This window comes from Gorilla gorilla, chromosome 14, assembly GCF_029281585.2.
Source record: "Gorilla gorilla gorilla isolate KB3781 chromosome 14, NHGRI_mGorGor1-v2.1_pri, whole genome shotgun sequence".
NCBI classification, from domain to species: Eukaryota; Metazoa; Chordata; class Mammalia; order Primates; family Hominidae; genus Gorilla; species Gorilla gorilla.
This window is the reverse complement of record NC_073238.2, coordinates 60,077,084-60,093,473: the sequence shown is the minus strand read 5'-3', so window position 1 is coordinate 60,093,473 and position 16,390 is coordinate 60,077,084. Positions and strand designations below refer to the sequence as shown.

Sequence of the window (16,390 nt, the reverse complement as noted above, 5' to 3'; positions counted from 1 at the left end):
CAGAATGATCTCTGGTACAGTGTTAAGTTAAAAAAGCAAGGTGAAGAAAAATGTATACAATAATGCTACCTTTTATCTAAGAAAAAGAAAAAAGATGATTATATATACACTAATTTGTGTGCATATATATGTATGTAAATATTAAATATATATATGTGTGTATGAAAACAGCAGGATTACCCAAAAACTAATAAATGTGGTTACCTATAGGGAAAAGGGTACAGCAATCATGGGACAGAAGTTAAAGACTTTTCTGAATGTAAAACTGTTTTGTAAATTTAGCTTTGAAATCATGTAAAGGTTTTATGTAATTAAAAAATGAAAGAAAAAAGAAATCTAAAAACTTCAAAATTACTTGTAATTATCTGATTATTTCAGTTAACCCAACTAAGTATCAATTTGGTGGTTTAACCACATAGAGAAGACCTGTTTCAAGTAACTTAAAATATACGAATTTGACTATATATTCCTAATAGACAGATTTAACAATATTATCTTAATAGGATATATCTTAAGAACTATATAGAAACCTTAAGTTGAGCTCAGTATAACACTATTAGCAATAATATAGTTGCTATTCTGAAACTATTAAATGTAATATAAGGTCAAGCAAATGAATAACGTCAACAGGGACCAAAATTTTCAGCAGAAGAGAAAAATCATACAACTAATTAAATCAAAGTTAAGTAAAAGTCCTGCAGTCCAAATCTGAATTATTTGAATTAATGTTTGTTTGTTTTAAAGAGAAGATCTATATGCATTTCCTAAGTATGCCTAACGAAAAGCCCCAAAGACAATGACTAATCTAGCGGTAAAAGCTTTCAAGTACTCTCAGTAAAAGGAACCAAGTTTTTTGAGGAAAATGGCTGATTCCACATATACAGTATGAAATACACAATGTGCTGGGAATACGTGATCTTCAGAGAAACAAAGAAACTACAGAGGATTACTAAAGTGGTGTCAAAACAACATGATATAACTGGACTTCATTCAAGTTGAAAGACATTTTGAAAGACACCACAAAACAAAATAAAAGGGCAGGCTGCACACTGGGAAAACGTATTTGCAATACATATATCTCACAAAGGATTGGTATACAGAATATTACAAATTGGTAATAAGACAAAGAGCCTAATTTATGAGCAAAAGATGTTAACAAATAAACAATTAGCCAATAAAAGATATACATAAGATCAAAAATAGCCAATAAACATATGAAAAGATGTTCATCATCACTAACCATCAAGAAATGAAAATTAAAACTACTATATACCCACTAGAAGGGCTAACATGAAAAAGACCAACAATGCCAAGTGTTGGTAAGAATACAGAGAGAAAATTATTCAGTGTAGGTGGAGATGCAAAATGGAACAACCACTTCAGAAAACTGTTCAGCAGTTTCTTATAAAGTTAAAAATATACATAAGACACAGTTCTACCCCTAGATATTTACCAAAAGAAAACTTTTCCACACAAAAACATATATACACATGTTGATAGCAGCTTTATTCTTAATAGGTGAAAACTAGAAACAACTCAAATGTCCATCCACTGGAGAATGGCTAAACAAATTTTGATATATCCATCTAATAGAACATGAATCAGCAATAAAAGGAATGAACTACTGACATATGCAACAATGTGGTTGAATCTGGAAAGTACTATGCTGAAAGAATCAAGACATGGTAATATATATGATTCCATTACAGTGACAGATCAGAGGTTATCAGGAGTGAGTTTGGGAGGCGACTGATGACAAAAAGGCATGAAGATATGTTTTGGGTTGACAGATATGTTCTGTATCTTGATTGTGGTGGTAGTTATACAGGTGGCACATCTGTCAAGACTCAAACTGTATACTTAAAATGGGTGCATTTCAATGTTTGAAAATTATATTTCAATAAAGTAAATTTAAAAAAAAGGCTCAGGATCCAATACAAAGATCACCCACAAGCTAAGGAAGGGACATCTGGGCATAAAAATACTAATAGTGGGAATGGATTACAGTTGGAGAAATCAGTAAAAACTCATGGTTAGCTTAACACAGATAACAGATGGTCACTAGAAATATTTATATATACCAGTTAGTATACACGCATATATTTATTTGCTCTGCTAGCTCAGAGGTCCTAAAAGAAACAATACCCCAGTAGCACAAACACAGCTAACGCCCAGGTTTTGGTTACTAATACCATTCTACAATAAAAGAAACCAGGGCACAAGCACATGCTCATTCCCTTGCTGTGTGTGCCAGTGTGCATGTGTCTCAGAATACTAACCCTTGCAATTCAGTTATCAGGCTGTGAGGAAGCCCAAGCTATCCAAGTGAAGAGACCACATAGAGACAAACAGAGGCCTCTAGCTGACAGCCAGCATCGACTGCCAGACAGGTGAGTAAATAAACCTTCAAGTGATTCCAGCCTACGTGCTTCCAGTACATTAACTGAGGCCCACAGATCAAGAGAAAAGACATCCCTGCTGTGCCCTTTCTGAATTCCTGACAGAATCTGAGCACATAATAAATGGTTGTTTTACATCAAGGAATAGCAACTGGAACAACTCTTAATGCTATCAAAGAATACATCTGCAGATCATACTAGGCTAAAACTTAAAAGTTTTTTCCACATAAAATGAAAATATATAGCTATGTTGGAAAATCACCATAATTATCTCCGTACTACATATTCATTACCAAATTTCCACCAGGTGGTAGATACACTGTACCTCTACTTATACTCTTATCCTTCTAAGCCTTTTCTTTTGAAATAAACAACACTCATTTGATCTATTTACCCCTACAGTGATCAGCTTCCTAAATTTTTACTTTGGTGACTTTCTACTATTTCTATTTTGCATTTAAACTATGTTTTATTATTTCCAAAGAATTTTATACGTACTTCTTCATTTGGTTCTCACCATAACTTGTGATAAACTGGGGCAGGTACATCTATCCTACAAGTTAAAAGACAAAGTCAAGAGACTTACTCAAGATATAGTTAGTAACAATGTTAAGGCCTTCTAACTTAAAAGTCCTCCACTGCAGGAGTCCTGCTAATTCTAACAGCTACAGTATTATCCCTTCCCCTAGAGTCAGTGCCATTTTTTTTCTCATCTAGACAGAAATATCAAGATGCAGAAAAAGAACAAGGTAAGGCCAAGTGCAGTGGCTCACGACTGTAATCCCAACGTTTTTGGAGGCTGAGGCAGGAGGATTCTTTGAGCCTGGGAGGTGGAGGCTGCAGTGAATCATGTTTGCATCACTGCACTTTAGCTCGAGAGGGAGAGCAAGACTCCGTGTCAAGAAAAAAAAAAAAGAACAAGATAGGGGATGTCGGGGGGAAGTAAGAGAACTGAGGAGGCAACTGTGAAACAAAACTAATAATTGCATGGGCATTCTAGGAGGTACAGTTTCCAGAGACAGTAAACTTCATACTAGAAATACATTTTCAGTTCAGTAATAAGACACCTGGAATAGGTTTAAAGTTGGATAATCAACTTGAGATCCACCTATAGACTGAGAATTAAAAAAGTAATTTGAGTGTAGTCATCTTAAATAAATTCAGGATAAATATCAAGTCTAAACAAATGATCTGTTTGAAGGTAAGCAATTAGGTTGGGGTGGGGTAGGAAACATAAACAAATGACAGAAATGGTCCTTTGAAAAAACAGTGGACAAGGGAAAGAGAACAACATTGTGAAGTCTCAAAAGAAAAACCTCGAGGTGGAAAAGAAAAAAAACAAAACCTCTAAAAATTACTTTTTAGGAACCAGAAAAAGTTATTAAAATAACAGGTAAAGAAAAAGTATTTAACCAGTTGAAATAATTAACATTTAGAAAATTAACATCAGTTAAAATGTTATTCCAATTGTCGTTTTTGTTTTGTTTTTTTTTTTTTGAGACAGAGTCTTACTCTGTCGCCCAGGCTAGCATGATCTCAGCTCACTGCAACCTCCGCCTCCCAGGCTCAAGTAATTCTCCTGGCTCAGCCTCCCAAGTAGCTGGGATTATAGGCATGAGCCACCACACCTGGCTAATTTTTGCATTTTTAGTAGAGACAGGGTTTTGCCATGTTGGCCAGTCTGGTCTCAAACTCCTGGCCTCAAGTGATCTGCCCACCTCAGCCTCCCAAAGTGCTAGGATTACAGGCGTGAGCCACCACACTCAGCTATCCCAATTGTTTTAATATTGTATATGAGGACGAATAAACAACAACAAAAAACTAAACACTTTAAAAACAAAGATCATGAAAAAGTTCTGGAAATGAATGGTGGTATCAGTTGCATAACAGTGTAAATGTACTTAATGCCAATAAACTGTGCATTAAAAAATTGTTAAAATAGTAAATTTTATGTGTATTTTACCACAATAAAAAAATGAAAATAAAAACAAAGATCAATAAAGAAAAATAAACTTAGACCACTGCTCTTGCCCATTTGCTCTGACGTAAGACTTAGGTAAGCAATACTCATAGGGCACCTCTAACTCCTAAATTAGGTATCTTCCCACAGTGACGAATTATCTAATTCTTTCTTGAATGCAGCCACAAAGCTTCCACTAAGAGATAAGGATGCCCTACAGCACCTGCATGTCTCCGTCATCAATAAATGCTTGAATATTCTTCCTGACTATATTTAGGGGTCTAATTTTGCTTTCAAAGCTAATTTATCTTTTGTGCTCAAATTCCATAAAATAACAAGTCTCTGCAATACAAAATGAAAATACAATTCCATTTTAATCTGAAAACCTCTACTGATTAAATGCAACTATTTCCTACTGACTACCTCATATAAGCCTCTCACTTTTCAGTTCCACTGTATTAAGTCTGATTCACATCACCTAGACCAGCCCTTTCCAACAGAAACATGATGCAAGCACTTAAGTAATTTTACAATTCCTTGTTGTAACATTAAAAAGAAAAAAGATAAAGGTAAAATTAAAATACTGATAACATTATTTAACCCAGCATATCCAAAATCATTGTCCTCTCAACATATAATCTACATTTTAAAATTTGAGATATTTTACTTTCTTTTCATACTAAGTCTCTGAAATTCACTATGTATTTTATATTTACAGCACACTTCAATTCAGACTACCCACATTTGACAGCACAGACCTTAGATCAGCAGGGGTTCTCAATCATGGCTGCATATCAGAACCACTTTCCATTAATTCAGTAAGTGAACTTACTAGTTCCAGGGTCTGGAGGTAAACTGGTGAGCAAGACAGATCTCAGCATGTCTCTTTTCTCTATTGCTAAACTGTGAATTTGGCACACAAGACCACTGATAATCTGGTCCTGATCTACTTCAGCCTTCATCTCACATCCACATGTTATCATTTTTATAACCTAGGCACACAGCTTCGCAAGTTTCTCAAACACATTAGTCCTTTAAAACTCCTTACAGTTCTTGTGTTGGTTTTCTCTTCTTCCCTCCCCTCTGACACCCCGTCGATCCTTCAACACCAGTCCAAGTGTCATTTTCCCTGAAGAAGTCCCTGGTTCTCCAGGTAATTACTTACTCTCTCCATTGTGCATTTTGCTCATATCTTTCTGACACACTATCACATGCTACAGAATTACAAGTTATCCATTTATGAATTTGATAACCACAAGATCAGGGGTTATCAACCTCATAATTCAAACACACTGGAGTTGACATCAGTGACAGAGGAGGAATTACAGCTAATTTGCTGAAAATCACACCCATTCTATCTTAGCTATGCCTATGTAATCTATTCCACAGTTGCCCTTACCTAACATAGGCCTGATCTTCCTACAGAAATTCATTACATGAAGATCAACAGTCATGTGTTGCAGCAAGAATGCACCATAAAAATGATCAGTATCTGTTACCTGTCAAATATAACACTAAAAATAATTAATACCTTGCTGGTGGCTCATGCCTGTAATCCCAGGACTTTGGGAGGCTGAGGCAGGTGGATCACAAGGTCAGGAGTTCAAGACCAGCCTGCCCAACATAGTGAAACCCCGTTTCTACTAAAGATACAAAAAATTAGCCAGGCGTGGTGGCACGCACCTGTAATCTCAGCTACTTGGGTGGCTGAGGCTGGAGAATCGCTTGAACCTAGGAGGCAGAGGTTGCAGTGAGCAGAGATCATGCCATTCCACTCCAGTCTGGGAGACAGGGTGAGACTCTGTCTCAAAAGAATACTAATAAATAATAATTAATATCCTGGTGTCCCAGGTTATTAACAGTTCTGTTTAAGTTTAGATAGTGTATTACCTAAAACCTGATCACTGTTGAAATTTGTAACTCTATCCCTTAGGTATACACGATGCTCAGTGCCTTTGAGGGCTTTCTCATCTAGGGAAAGCAAGAATCAGGCTTTAAATTTCTTAACAAAATGCCAACTTTACTGTACTAACTTTATTTGATGAACATAAAAACCCTTATGATAAACAACACACTTACATTCAGTTAACTGTCAACAACCTAAATCTCCAAGGCTGATGTTCATCTTCTATAAGAGCCTAAAGACAATTTATATTAGAAAAAGCTAAGTGCCATTTCAATACCAGTATATACCATTTATTACGCACGTGTCATCATGGAATAGTAAATCTTTTACATGTATATTCTTCACAGCAACATGGACAGCTGGCATTTCCATTTTACAGATAAGGAGACAAGAAGAAGAGTTTAACAATTCCTAAAGTAATATGCTCTAAATACGGATTCCAGATGTTTGCTCCTTATACTAATAACAATTCATCTAGTAGTATGCTAGAGTCAGTCTGTACTGACTCATAAGAGCTGATTTAAATTTTTAGGAATTCTGGAAGCCACTGTTAAACACAGCCATGATTAAACAAATAAACTGTATTAAAAACAAAGATAATAATTACTCAGAACTCATAGTAAATTTTACTCCTGAGGTTATTTACATTTTGTGTGTCTGTTTATAATATACATAACAGGAACACTGTATACAATGTCACTTAGCATCTCTTCCCAACTATGCATCTGTCAGTGATGTCTTTGAAAGCTTGAAACTGACCATGGTGGGAGTATTTACATAAAAGAAGGGGCAAACCCTAGAAAGCATGGCTTTCTTTTTTTCAGAGTAGCGGTACATTTACTGGCAGACCGCTGAGGCATCTGTTATTCTGAATCAATAGGTTATTTCAAAATGTAATACACATGCTTAGCCCCAACCCAGAAATTCTGATTCAGTAGATTAGGGGTGGAATATTGGCATGTGTATTTTGAAAAAGATCTTCCCTCAAAAGGAATGTTGATAAAAACCTCCAGCTGAGAACTATTTAAGATTTTTAAGACTGTATCACTGTATAACATTAGACATTAGAAAACTAAATACTTAAAACTGTATTGTAAGAAATAAGTTTCACAAATTATAATGCCGTCAGGGCTTTTTTACCATGGGTCAAAAACAGCTGCAGAAAACTTCTACATAATTTAAGTGATCAAGGAAGTTGTTGCTTCCTTGATTCAGTTACAATTCAGTAACTTTCATAAAAAGACTATAATAGAGGACAACTGGATATCCACATGCAAAAGAATAAGGCTGAACCTTTACCACATCATAAATAAAAATTAGCTCAAAATGTATCAAAGGCTTAAATATAAGAGCTAAAACCATAAAATGCTTCAAAGAAAACATAGATGTAAATCTTTGTGACCCTGGACTAAACAATAGTTTCTTAGATGACACCAAAAGCACAAACAAGCAACAATAATAACAAAAAAACCAAAAACAGGTAAGTCAGATTTCATCAAATTAAAAATGTGTATGCTTTAAAGGACACCATCAAGAATGTGATGATAATACACAGAATGGGAGAAAAGATCTGCAAGTTACATATACCATAAGGGACTTGTATCCAAAATAAAGAGAACACTTGTAACTCAATAATAAAAAGACAACCCAATTTTTAAAATGGGAAAAGAATCTCCAAAGAAAATATACAAATAGCCAATAAGTACACAAGAAGATGCTCAACATCATTAGAATCCAAAATGCAAATCAAAACCACAGTTAGATCACCATTTCACACCCACCAGGATGGCTATAATCAAAAAGTTAGATAACAAAAGTGTTGGTGATGATGTGCAGAAACTAGAACTTTCATATGCTGTCAACAATGTGAAATGATACAGCCACTTAATGAAAGTCTAGCAGTTCATTAAAAGGTTAAACACACAGTTACCGTAGAACTTGTCAATTCCACTCCTCAATATAAACCCAATAGAAATAAAAACATATCCATATAAAAACTTGTACATGAATGTTCATAGCAGCATTATACACAAGAGTCAAAAAGTAGAAAAAGCCCAAATATCCATCACTGATGAGTGGATAAACAAAATGTGATATTATCAATACAACGTAATATTATCTGACAAAAATAAGGAATAAAATACTGATGCATCCCATACTCTTTCATGAACCTTGAAAAGGTATGCTAAGTGAAAAAAGCTAGTCACAAAAAATCATGTTTTATTATTCCATTTATATGAAATATATAGGCAAATCTCTAGAGAGAGAAAGAGGATTTAGTGGTTGCCTAGGGCTGGTGGCTAGGAGAGCGACTGCTGAAAAGTTTGGCGTTTCTTTACGTAGCAATGAAAATATTCTAAAATTGACTGTGATGATGGTTTCACAACTCTAATAATACTAAAAACCACTGAGGCATACACTTTTAATGAGTGAACTGTATGGTATGTGAAATATGGTATGATAAATTTCTAGAAAAAAATTAGCTCTGGGAAAGATTTCCATTCCTGACAAACACTTTTCTTTTATTCAATGAACTACATTATAAATTTTATTTCTCTTGGCTTCACTGCCAACAAATTCACAGCTAAAATTTGTGGTCATATGTGCTTTCTTTTACCTCAGCTTTCTAGTTCAGTTTGTTAACCCCATGTGTTTTGCTTTCATTGTTTTCATTTGTAAGTGTTCTACTGCAAGCCACTTCAATCTTTCTTGGAAGCAGATGTGATGGCTGGCTGAATTCTGAAAACTTAAAGATACTCATGATCCTCGTCAAGGATCCCTACTAAGGGATCCCTACACAAAATCCCTACGAAGTTCAGCTTGAGTTCTGCCAACTAATCCCCTTCATCTTAACTGCCATAAAGAACTGAACCAATCACAGTTTTCCCAGGGGACTCTTTCCCTCTAAATTACATTATCCATATAGAACATTATAATGACGTATTACATATTTACCATATATTTAGCACACAAATAATATTTAAAATGAAACTTAAATTAACAAATCACTACTGAAGTTGAACTTTGTTTTGGGAAATTCAATCCTACCCTAACAGGTGAGGATGACTCCTCTGTATTTCGTTTCTGGGGCTCAGTGTCCACGTCTTGGCGCTTGTTCTTCATTCTTTCTCTAAGATCCCCTGTAGGTCTTTCTGGTGACCTTGGAATCAAAACACAGAAACAAAACAAAAAACGAAACAAAACAACAAAAATCTGTATTTATATATTAATAACATTTTATAAGAATGTATTTACAGAAATAACCTCACAAATCTCAATACACTTTTTCTAACTGACCTTGACTCCTAAATTTCTGAAAAATTTCACCTTAAATATTAATATGCAAAACACAAGCAACACTTACAGTTTTTCTCCCAATAACAATCAAAATGTATATGTTAAATTCCATGAAGTGGCAGGTACTGGTGATGTGAATAAGAAATTATATGTGAACTGAGAAAAAGGAACTAATAGCTTGACTTGTTTTCCTATTAATCACATAAATATATTAGTTACATGTGGGAGCAAAATGTAGTAGTAACAAAGTTTTAAACTACAAAGTTGCAAAATTAATCTAGAGGTAGCAGCATTATCATTTATACATGAAAGATATAAGAAGATATTACAAGAAATAAGTTTCTTGTATACACATGCCTGTAGTTGGATGCAACATCAATAACTGAGAAAATATTTTATGTACCTTAAGAATCAAAGCAAATATAGGAGCTTTAAAATTTATCTTAAATTTTAAATTATTTCAGAATAAAGATAAAGGATTCAAGGCAATTTTACAACAGTGATTTTCATATTCTGCTGTAAATTTTTTAACTAAAGGAAAAATACATATTTATACTCAACAGTGGTAAGGCTTTATTATTTATACTAGAAATTTGACAGTATATGGCTATGCAATTATTTTCACTATCAGTGGGAAAAAACAAAGGAGAGATGGAAAACAGACTGCCTTTAAAGACTATTTCTACAACACCTTTAAAACAGGGCAAAAGAAGTTAAGGAATGCTCTGTTCCTCTCTGACTACCAAAAAGTACTATATATAAAAAAGATATAAACAAATCACATAAATATTCACATCTATTTCAAGCAGTCATTGAGCAATCAAATCAATTCCTTGATTTTATGAATATAAATCATAAGGTTAGTAAAGAAATAATTTGAGTTAATTCACTTTAAGGGATCTCATTGTTTACATGCACATGTAATAGATTTATATTAAATGTTTTAACAGTTAAAGCTAAACTTGAAACTGGAATCTCTTACTAAGAACCAGTACTTAAGTGCTCTAAATTATAATTATGACGTACATGTAAATCCTATGTGCCCTGGTTTCCTTTATATAATAAAACACTTTAGTATGAACTTGTTTCTATCCTAAACAGCACCCAACAGAATGAATGTTTTACACACAGCGAATTCTCAATTAATTATGTAAAAGTCTTGTATATAAACATATAAATAAGCATTCTGTAAAATACATTGCTTTTCTTCTCATCTTTGACTCGCATTATGAACTATGTTTTTCCTCCCAACAAAAAAAATGCACAAATACGAAAGAAGTTATCAGATGGAAAAACATACACAAAATAGCAAAATTATAATAAATATTCTTTATTCTAAGTCTAGTAATGACATTACTTTTTCCCATTTTAGACAAATTTCTCTGACCATTTTTCTCAAAATGATTTCTTGAATAAAAATTCTCAGTCAGCTAATAAATTTCAAAGATAAATTTTAAAATGTATCAAAAGTATAGCATTAAAGCAAAACATTAAAATTATCGAAATAGTTTCACCAGGTATGTATCTACGTGTATATATACAAGTAAACACACATATACAATAAACACTAATTTTCCCACATTAACGGAAGTGACAAATGACAATCTAAATACAAATAAAACAGTATTCAGAATCACAAATAAACTAAAATGTACAATGTTTACGTGAAAAGGAAGTTGGCTAATGTTGAGGGTTTGAATTTTAAATTCTCCTAAACAAAATCTACCCATACACTACCCCAAAAAAAATCATTCAACTAAAAAAAAAAAAAAAAAAAAAAAATTCCAATTGCTAATGTTCAGTTTTTATAGTGTTGCTATGCTATAGCCAAAACAATCAGCGTAACCAATTTTGGATCTAGGTAAATTATTTGTTTACCAATCAAGTTAAAACTGTTTTTGTGACAAACTTTATGTATATTACATCTTTAAACACCATAAAATAATCATCATGAGGGAACCAAAAGAAAAATAAAAGGTCTTTATTAATCAAGTTTAATCTAGCCAAGCCTTTACTAAAGGCAAAACGATGTTCGAAATATGGAGCATATTCATCCACATATAAATACATATTTTCATTAACATACTGTGATAAGGGATTTGGCAAATGCATTTTAACCTATAGAATTTGTACAAAATTTGAATTCAGAACATCTTAAACAGCTAAAATTTGAATTTTACTATTTTAAGAGTTAAAAATTGCCTCACTAAAAAGAAATTCAGACACCATGGAATTCTGCTGTCTTAAGCAGCAATTTAATACATAATTAGGGGAAAAAAAGTAAGCCATACACATATTACAAAAAGATCTACTGTCAAAACAAATAAATAATGAACAAATAATTTGAAAGCAAACATTTTATTAATCTTGAAAATAATAACAAAAAGATCCTGTCGATCTTCAATTACTGGTAAGACTACCACCAATATAGAAAATCTGACCAAATATATGGTTGTATTTCAGATTTTTATACTAGATAAATTACAAAAGCCATCTTCTAATAGTACATGAACAATTCAAAGTTCTCAGTTTACCTTCTATAATTGCTGCTATAACCTTTACCACGAGGTGAAGGGCCATGTACGAATCTACATGTGTTTCCATAGAGGCAGTTGCCAGTCTTCAGCCAGTTACGGCACTGTGTCTAAGAGACAGATATTACTATGTAAATTTCATATTTATTTCTGGAAAAAAAATGCTAGCGGGACAAAATTAAAACAAATGCTACCAAAATTCCAGCTAACCTGTGATATATTACTCCCCAAATAATAAAAACTTCAGGAAAAAAATATGGAAAAACCCATAAACCTTATCACCCTTTTCACTTCTTTTTATAAAACACACTTTAAAAAATTTACTGAACAAACATTCCTACAATAAAACAACCTGTTCACCTTTATGATACAAATAAGCATTTCAATAATAGAATTCTAAGAGAACCCCTGTGACTATACTAGTGACAACTCACCTCTGCTGTACTGCCAGTGCTGGGTCCAAGCCTCTCAAATACACTGGGTCTTCGGGAAGTGCTATCAGATATAGTCTTGGTATTTTCCACTGTGACCTTCCTTCTAATTTTTGACATTTTGTACTACTTTAACCAAAAAAGAAAGAGGCAAAACTGTAAAATTCTTCAGTTTTAAATAACTGAGCCCACAGCTTACAAGTAGATAAAACTATAGGTAACAGTGTAAAATTACAGGAGATTTTCCTTGGGAGATTAAAAAAAAAAAAGCATAGGAGACGTCACAGGTAAACAGAGATAATATCTTCTAAAACATGCCTTACTGGTGAATTTATAACAGCTGTGAGATCTGTTGGCTAGAATTGTACCTCTTCTGCAGAGTGAACGAATATGATCCTACTCAAACAGTGAAGTTTTCATAGTACAATCAACCTCAGAAGATACAGTACAAAATGTTTACTTTATAAAAGTTACTTACAAAAATTGCTTCAAAATTTAGTAACTCAAAGTTGTTAACCATCAACTGGTTAACTGAAAAAGAGTTATGCTAAAGAAAATGGAAAAATAAAATTGGGTGAAAATTTTCATAGCAGAAATTATGTTTCATAAGTTTAAGGGACAACAGCAGTTATGTTCCAAAAATCAGGTTGAGAAAAATGAATGATATTTTAGTATTTTCTTTGCCTGACTGAAGTCAAAACAATCTGATCAAGCACATTTATTTTCCAGTAACACAAAAACAAAACAAAACAAAACTCAATGTTGATAGAAACAACTTTCAAAACAGGATAGACTGTAGAACTAGGAAAAGTCAAGGTGTTTCTATAATCTATACTACACTGACATAAAATTCAAAGGTGTTAAAAGTAATTATCAGACTATTTTACCATTATTAGTAATAAGAAAAAAGACAAATTGTAAAAATATTTTTATTTTATTTTACGTTTAAGTTCTGTTAGATTTGATGTAAACATAAAAATATTTTTTAAGGGCCAGGCACAGTGGCTTGTGCCTGTAATCCCAGCACTTTGGGAGGCCGAGGCGGGCGGATCATGAGGTCAGGAGATCGAGACCATCCTGGCTAACATGGCGAAACTCCGTCTCTACTAAAAATACAAAAAAAAAAAAAATTAGCTGGGCATGGTGGCGGGCGCCTGTAGTCCCAGCTACTCTGGAGGCTGAGGCAGGAGAATAGCATGAATCCAGGAGGCAGAGCTTGCAGTGAGCTGAGATCACACCACTGCACTCCAGCCTGGGCGACAAAGCGAAACTCCATCTCAAAAAAAAAAAAAAAATATATATATATATATATATGTAAATAAAACATTCAAAAACTGAAACTATAGTAAAAATCTAATCCAATGACATAATTGGGTAATTCAACTAGATTTGCAAGTATCAGATAATGACAGTATATTATGACACTAGAAAACAATTCTATTCTAGACCAATTAAATTCTAGACCAAGATACAATCCAGAGCATACACTACTGTGGGAAGAGGGTAGAAACTGCCTCATAAGGGAAAGGCAAAAAACACCATACTATATCCCGCTTTATACAAACTAAATATTAGTTGAAATCTCATCAATCATCAAAAGTTACTAGAATGAACCACAGCAGCTAAAAAAGTTTCATTTAGTCTCTATAAAGATCACAAATCTTCTTTAATGTGGTTTCAAAGTAAAGACATATCACTTTAAAGGAAATTAAATCACGGTAGTACCTAATTGAAACAGCAATAAAAAATTATAAACAGTGTTTGGTTCAATGAGGTACTTCAGGTCACATTTTTAAAAGAATCCAAAGACTAAGAACAACATTTGATAAATAAAAGATGGTGCATCAAGGAAGGAAAATATGAAATAATATATGGTGATTTTAAATTGGAAAATCTATATTTTTATCAATATAAAATGTAATAATTCTTTTGATATAATAGCAATTAATTTTTAGTGATTTTAAAAACAGAATTACTTCACAGTAATTATAAATTTAAGAACCAGTGGAGAGCATCACATAAACAATAATTTGCTGCAACACAAAATCACTTAAATATTAATTGTTCTCCAAGTAAGGAACTACACACCAATTCTACATACTGGTGTTAGCATTATAAGATAATCTTTGATTTAATTTTTCTTAGACTCATTCTCAGCTGAAATGTGAACATACGGAGGAGAAGCTGGTAAAATTTCCTATGTGTACTTGATTTACTGAGCACGAAAAAACTGAAAGCTAAGAGAAGTGGAGCTGAGAAAGATCTAGAAAATGTAGAGCTTTGAGAAAAACACTTTTTTAACAATATATATCCAAGCATGATTCAATAATAAGTAAATGTATCACACAATGTATAAGAAGTTTGAGAAAAACATAAAGTTTCATTATATATTGCTACATTAATACAGAAATATAGATAATCCTCAACCATTAATTTTTAAAACATTTCTTAATTTAAAGAATTTAAAAAATTGAATAGGTTCCAAAATTTCCTTATTTGCTAGTTATGTAGAACTTAGAAAACAGGCACACCATCCCACCACACTGCCTCAAGTGGACTAACACTAATTTTTTATTTTTCCCTCCACTGTCACTGGAAATGAGTTAGTTCTACCCCCAACATCTCTACTACCCCCAACATCTCTACTACCCCCAACATGCCTCCACTCCCAGCTCAGTCTCCTTCAACAAATTCAATGGTAATGGTTTCCAGTTAGGACGACAGGCTATTTATTATCGTACTTATTATACTTAAAACATTGGTCATCTATCATCTCCTTTCTTTTTATTTTTTGAGGGTTGCAGGTATTAACTCTACAGTTTCTTTTTCTGGTCTGTCCTCTGTTGCTTGATTCGCACTACTCTCCTCCCTTGACCTATTGCTTTGCTGGTCTGAGAGCTTCTCTCCAATCCTAGACTCCCTAAGACAAACTTTGAAGATTTCAAGGGTTGGACTTGCTATGAAAGACAATCAAGTGAAGACTAACGATCCATCTCCTCACCTCCCTCACCCTACGCCCATATTCTTTCCACAGAGACAAAACTGCTTTTACCAGTGACATCAAGAACTATTCAAGATTCACCTACATAGTAATTATCCCAGGAATTTCACTTGCAGCTACTACTGTACTGAGTCTCCCAATTTAGGGAAGAAATGAAATTAAGTAAAAATGTGGCCAAGAGCAGTGGCTCACGCCTGTAATCCCAGCACTTTGGGAGGCCAAAGCAGGCGGATCACGAGGTCAAGAGATTGAGACCATCCTGGCCAACAGATCGAGACCATCCTGGCCAACATGGTGAAACCCCATCTCTACTAAAAATACAAAAATTAGCTGGCTGTGGCGGTGCACGCCTGTAATCCCAGCTACTCGGGAAGCTGAGGCAGGAGAATCGCTTGAAGCCGGGAGGTGGAGGTTGCAGTGAGCCGAGATCGCGCCACTGCACTCCAACCTGGCAACAGAGGGAGACTCCGTCTCAAAAAAAAAAAAAAAAAAAAAAAAAAGATGTACTCTCCTTTTTCTCAGACTCCAAGAGTACCACACTTTGTCCTAAAGTAATACAGCATCTGAGTATGCGGTCTGGGTTACAGCAAGGTCCTGGACTGAACATTTAAAACAAGAATAATAACAACAATAATACACACACACACATATTCTTAATAAAATGTTCTTTAATGTGATAAATATGTGTGTGTGTGTAAAACGTCTGGTGAAAAAAGTAGAAACTGAAGATTTCTAACCGAAAAAATTCTTCTGATCATCCATGTAAAAACTTCCACAAGTAGTCAACAATAAAATGTTACTTAAATATTACTAATGAGACATTCATGAATTTGAATAAACAAAATGCTTCATGCTTGTAAAG

The 16,390-nt window shown here is 33.8% G+C and overlaps 1 protein-coding gene across 25 annotated transcripts in view; it reads right to left on the bottom strand.

The window, feature by feature from the left end:
* ZC3H13 (zinc finger CCCH-type containing 13) overlaps positions 1 to 16,390 on the bottom strand; it is a 97,285-nt gene that overhangs the window by 77,587 nt on the left and 3,308 nt on the right. For 14 of the 25 annotated variants that reach the window (XM_055359599.2, XM_055359607.2, XM_019039747.4 and 11 more), the window contains 3 exons: positions 12,531 to 12,653; positions 12,097 to 12,206; positions 9,314 to 9,425 (listed from right to left, as the gene is read on the bottom strand). The exons of 1 other annotated variant lie outside the window; for it this stretch is intronic. In XM_055359599.2, the coding sequence (XP_055215574.2) occupies positions 9,314 to 9,425; positions 12,097 to 12,206; positions 12,531 to 12,647 (339 nt within the window). In that variant the 5' untranslated portion in view covers positions 12,648 to 12,653. Of the gene's footprint in view, positions 1 to 6,042; positions 6,064 to 9,313; positions 9,426 to 12,096; positions 12,207 to 12,530; positions 12,657 to 16,390 lie in introns of those variants that run through there. 10 more of the 25 variants (XM_004054477.5, XM_019039746.4, XM_019039748.4 and 7 more) reach the window with 2 other exon arrangements.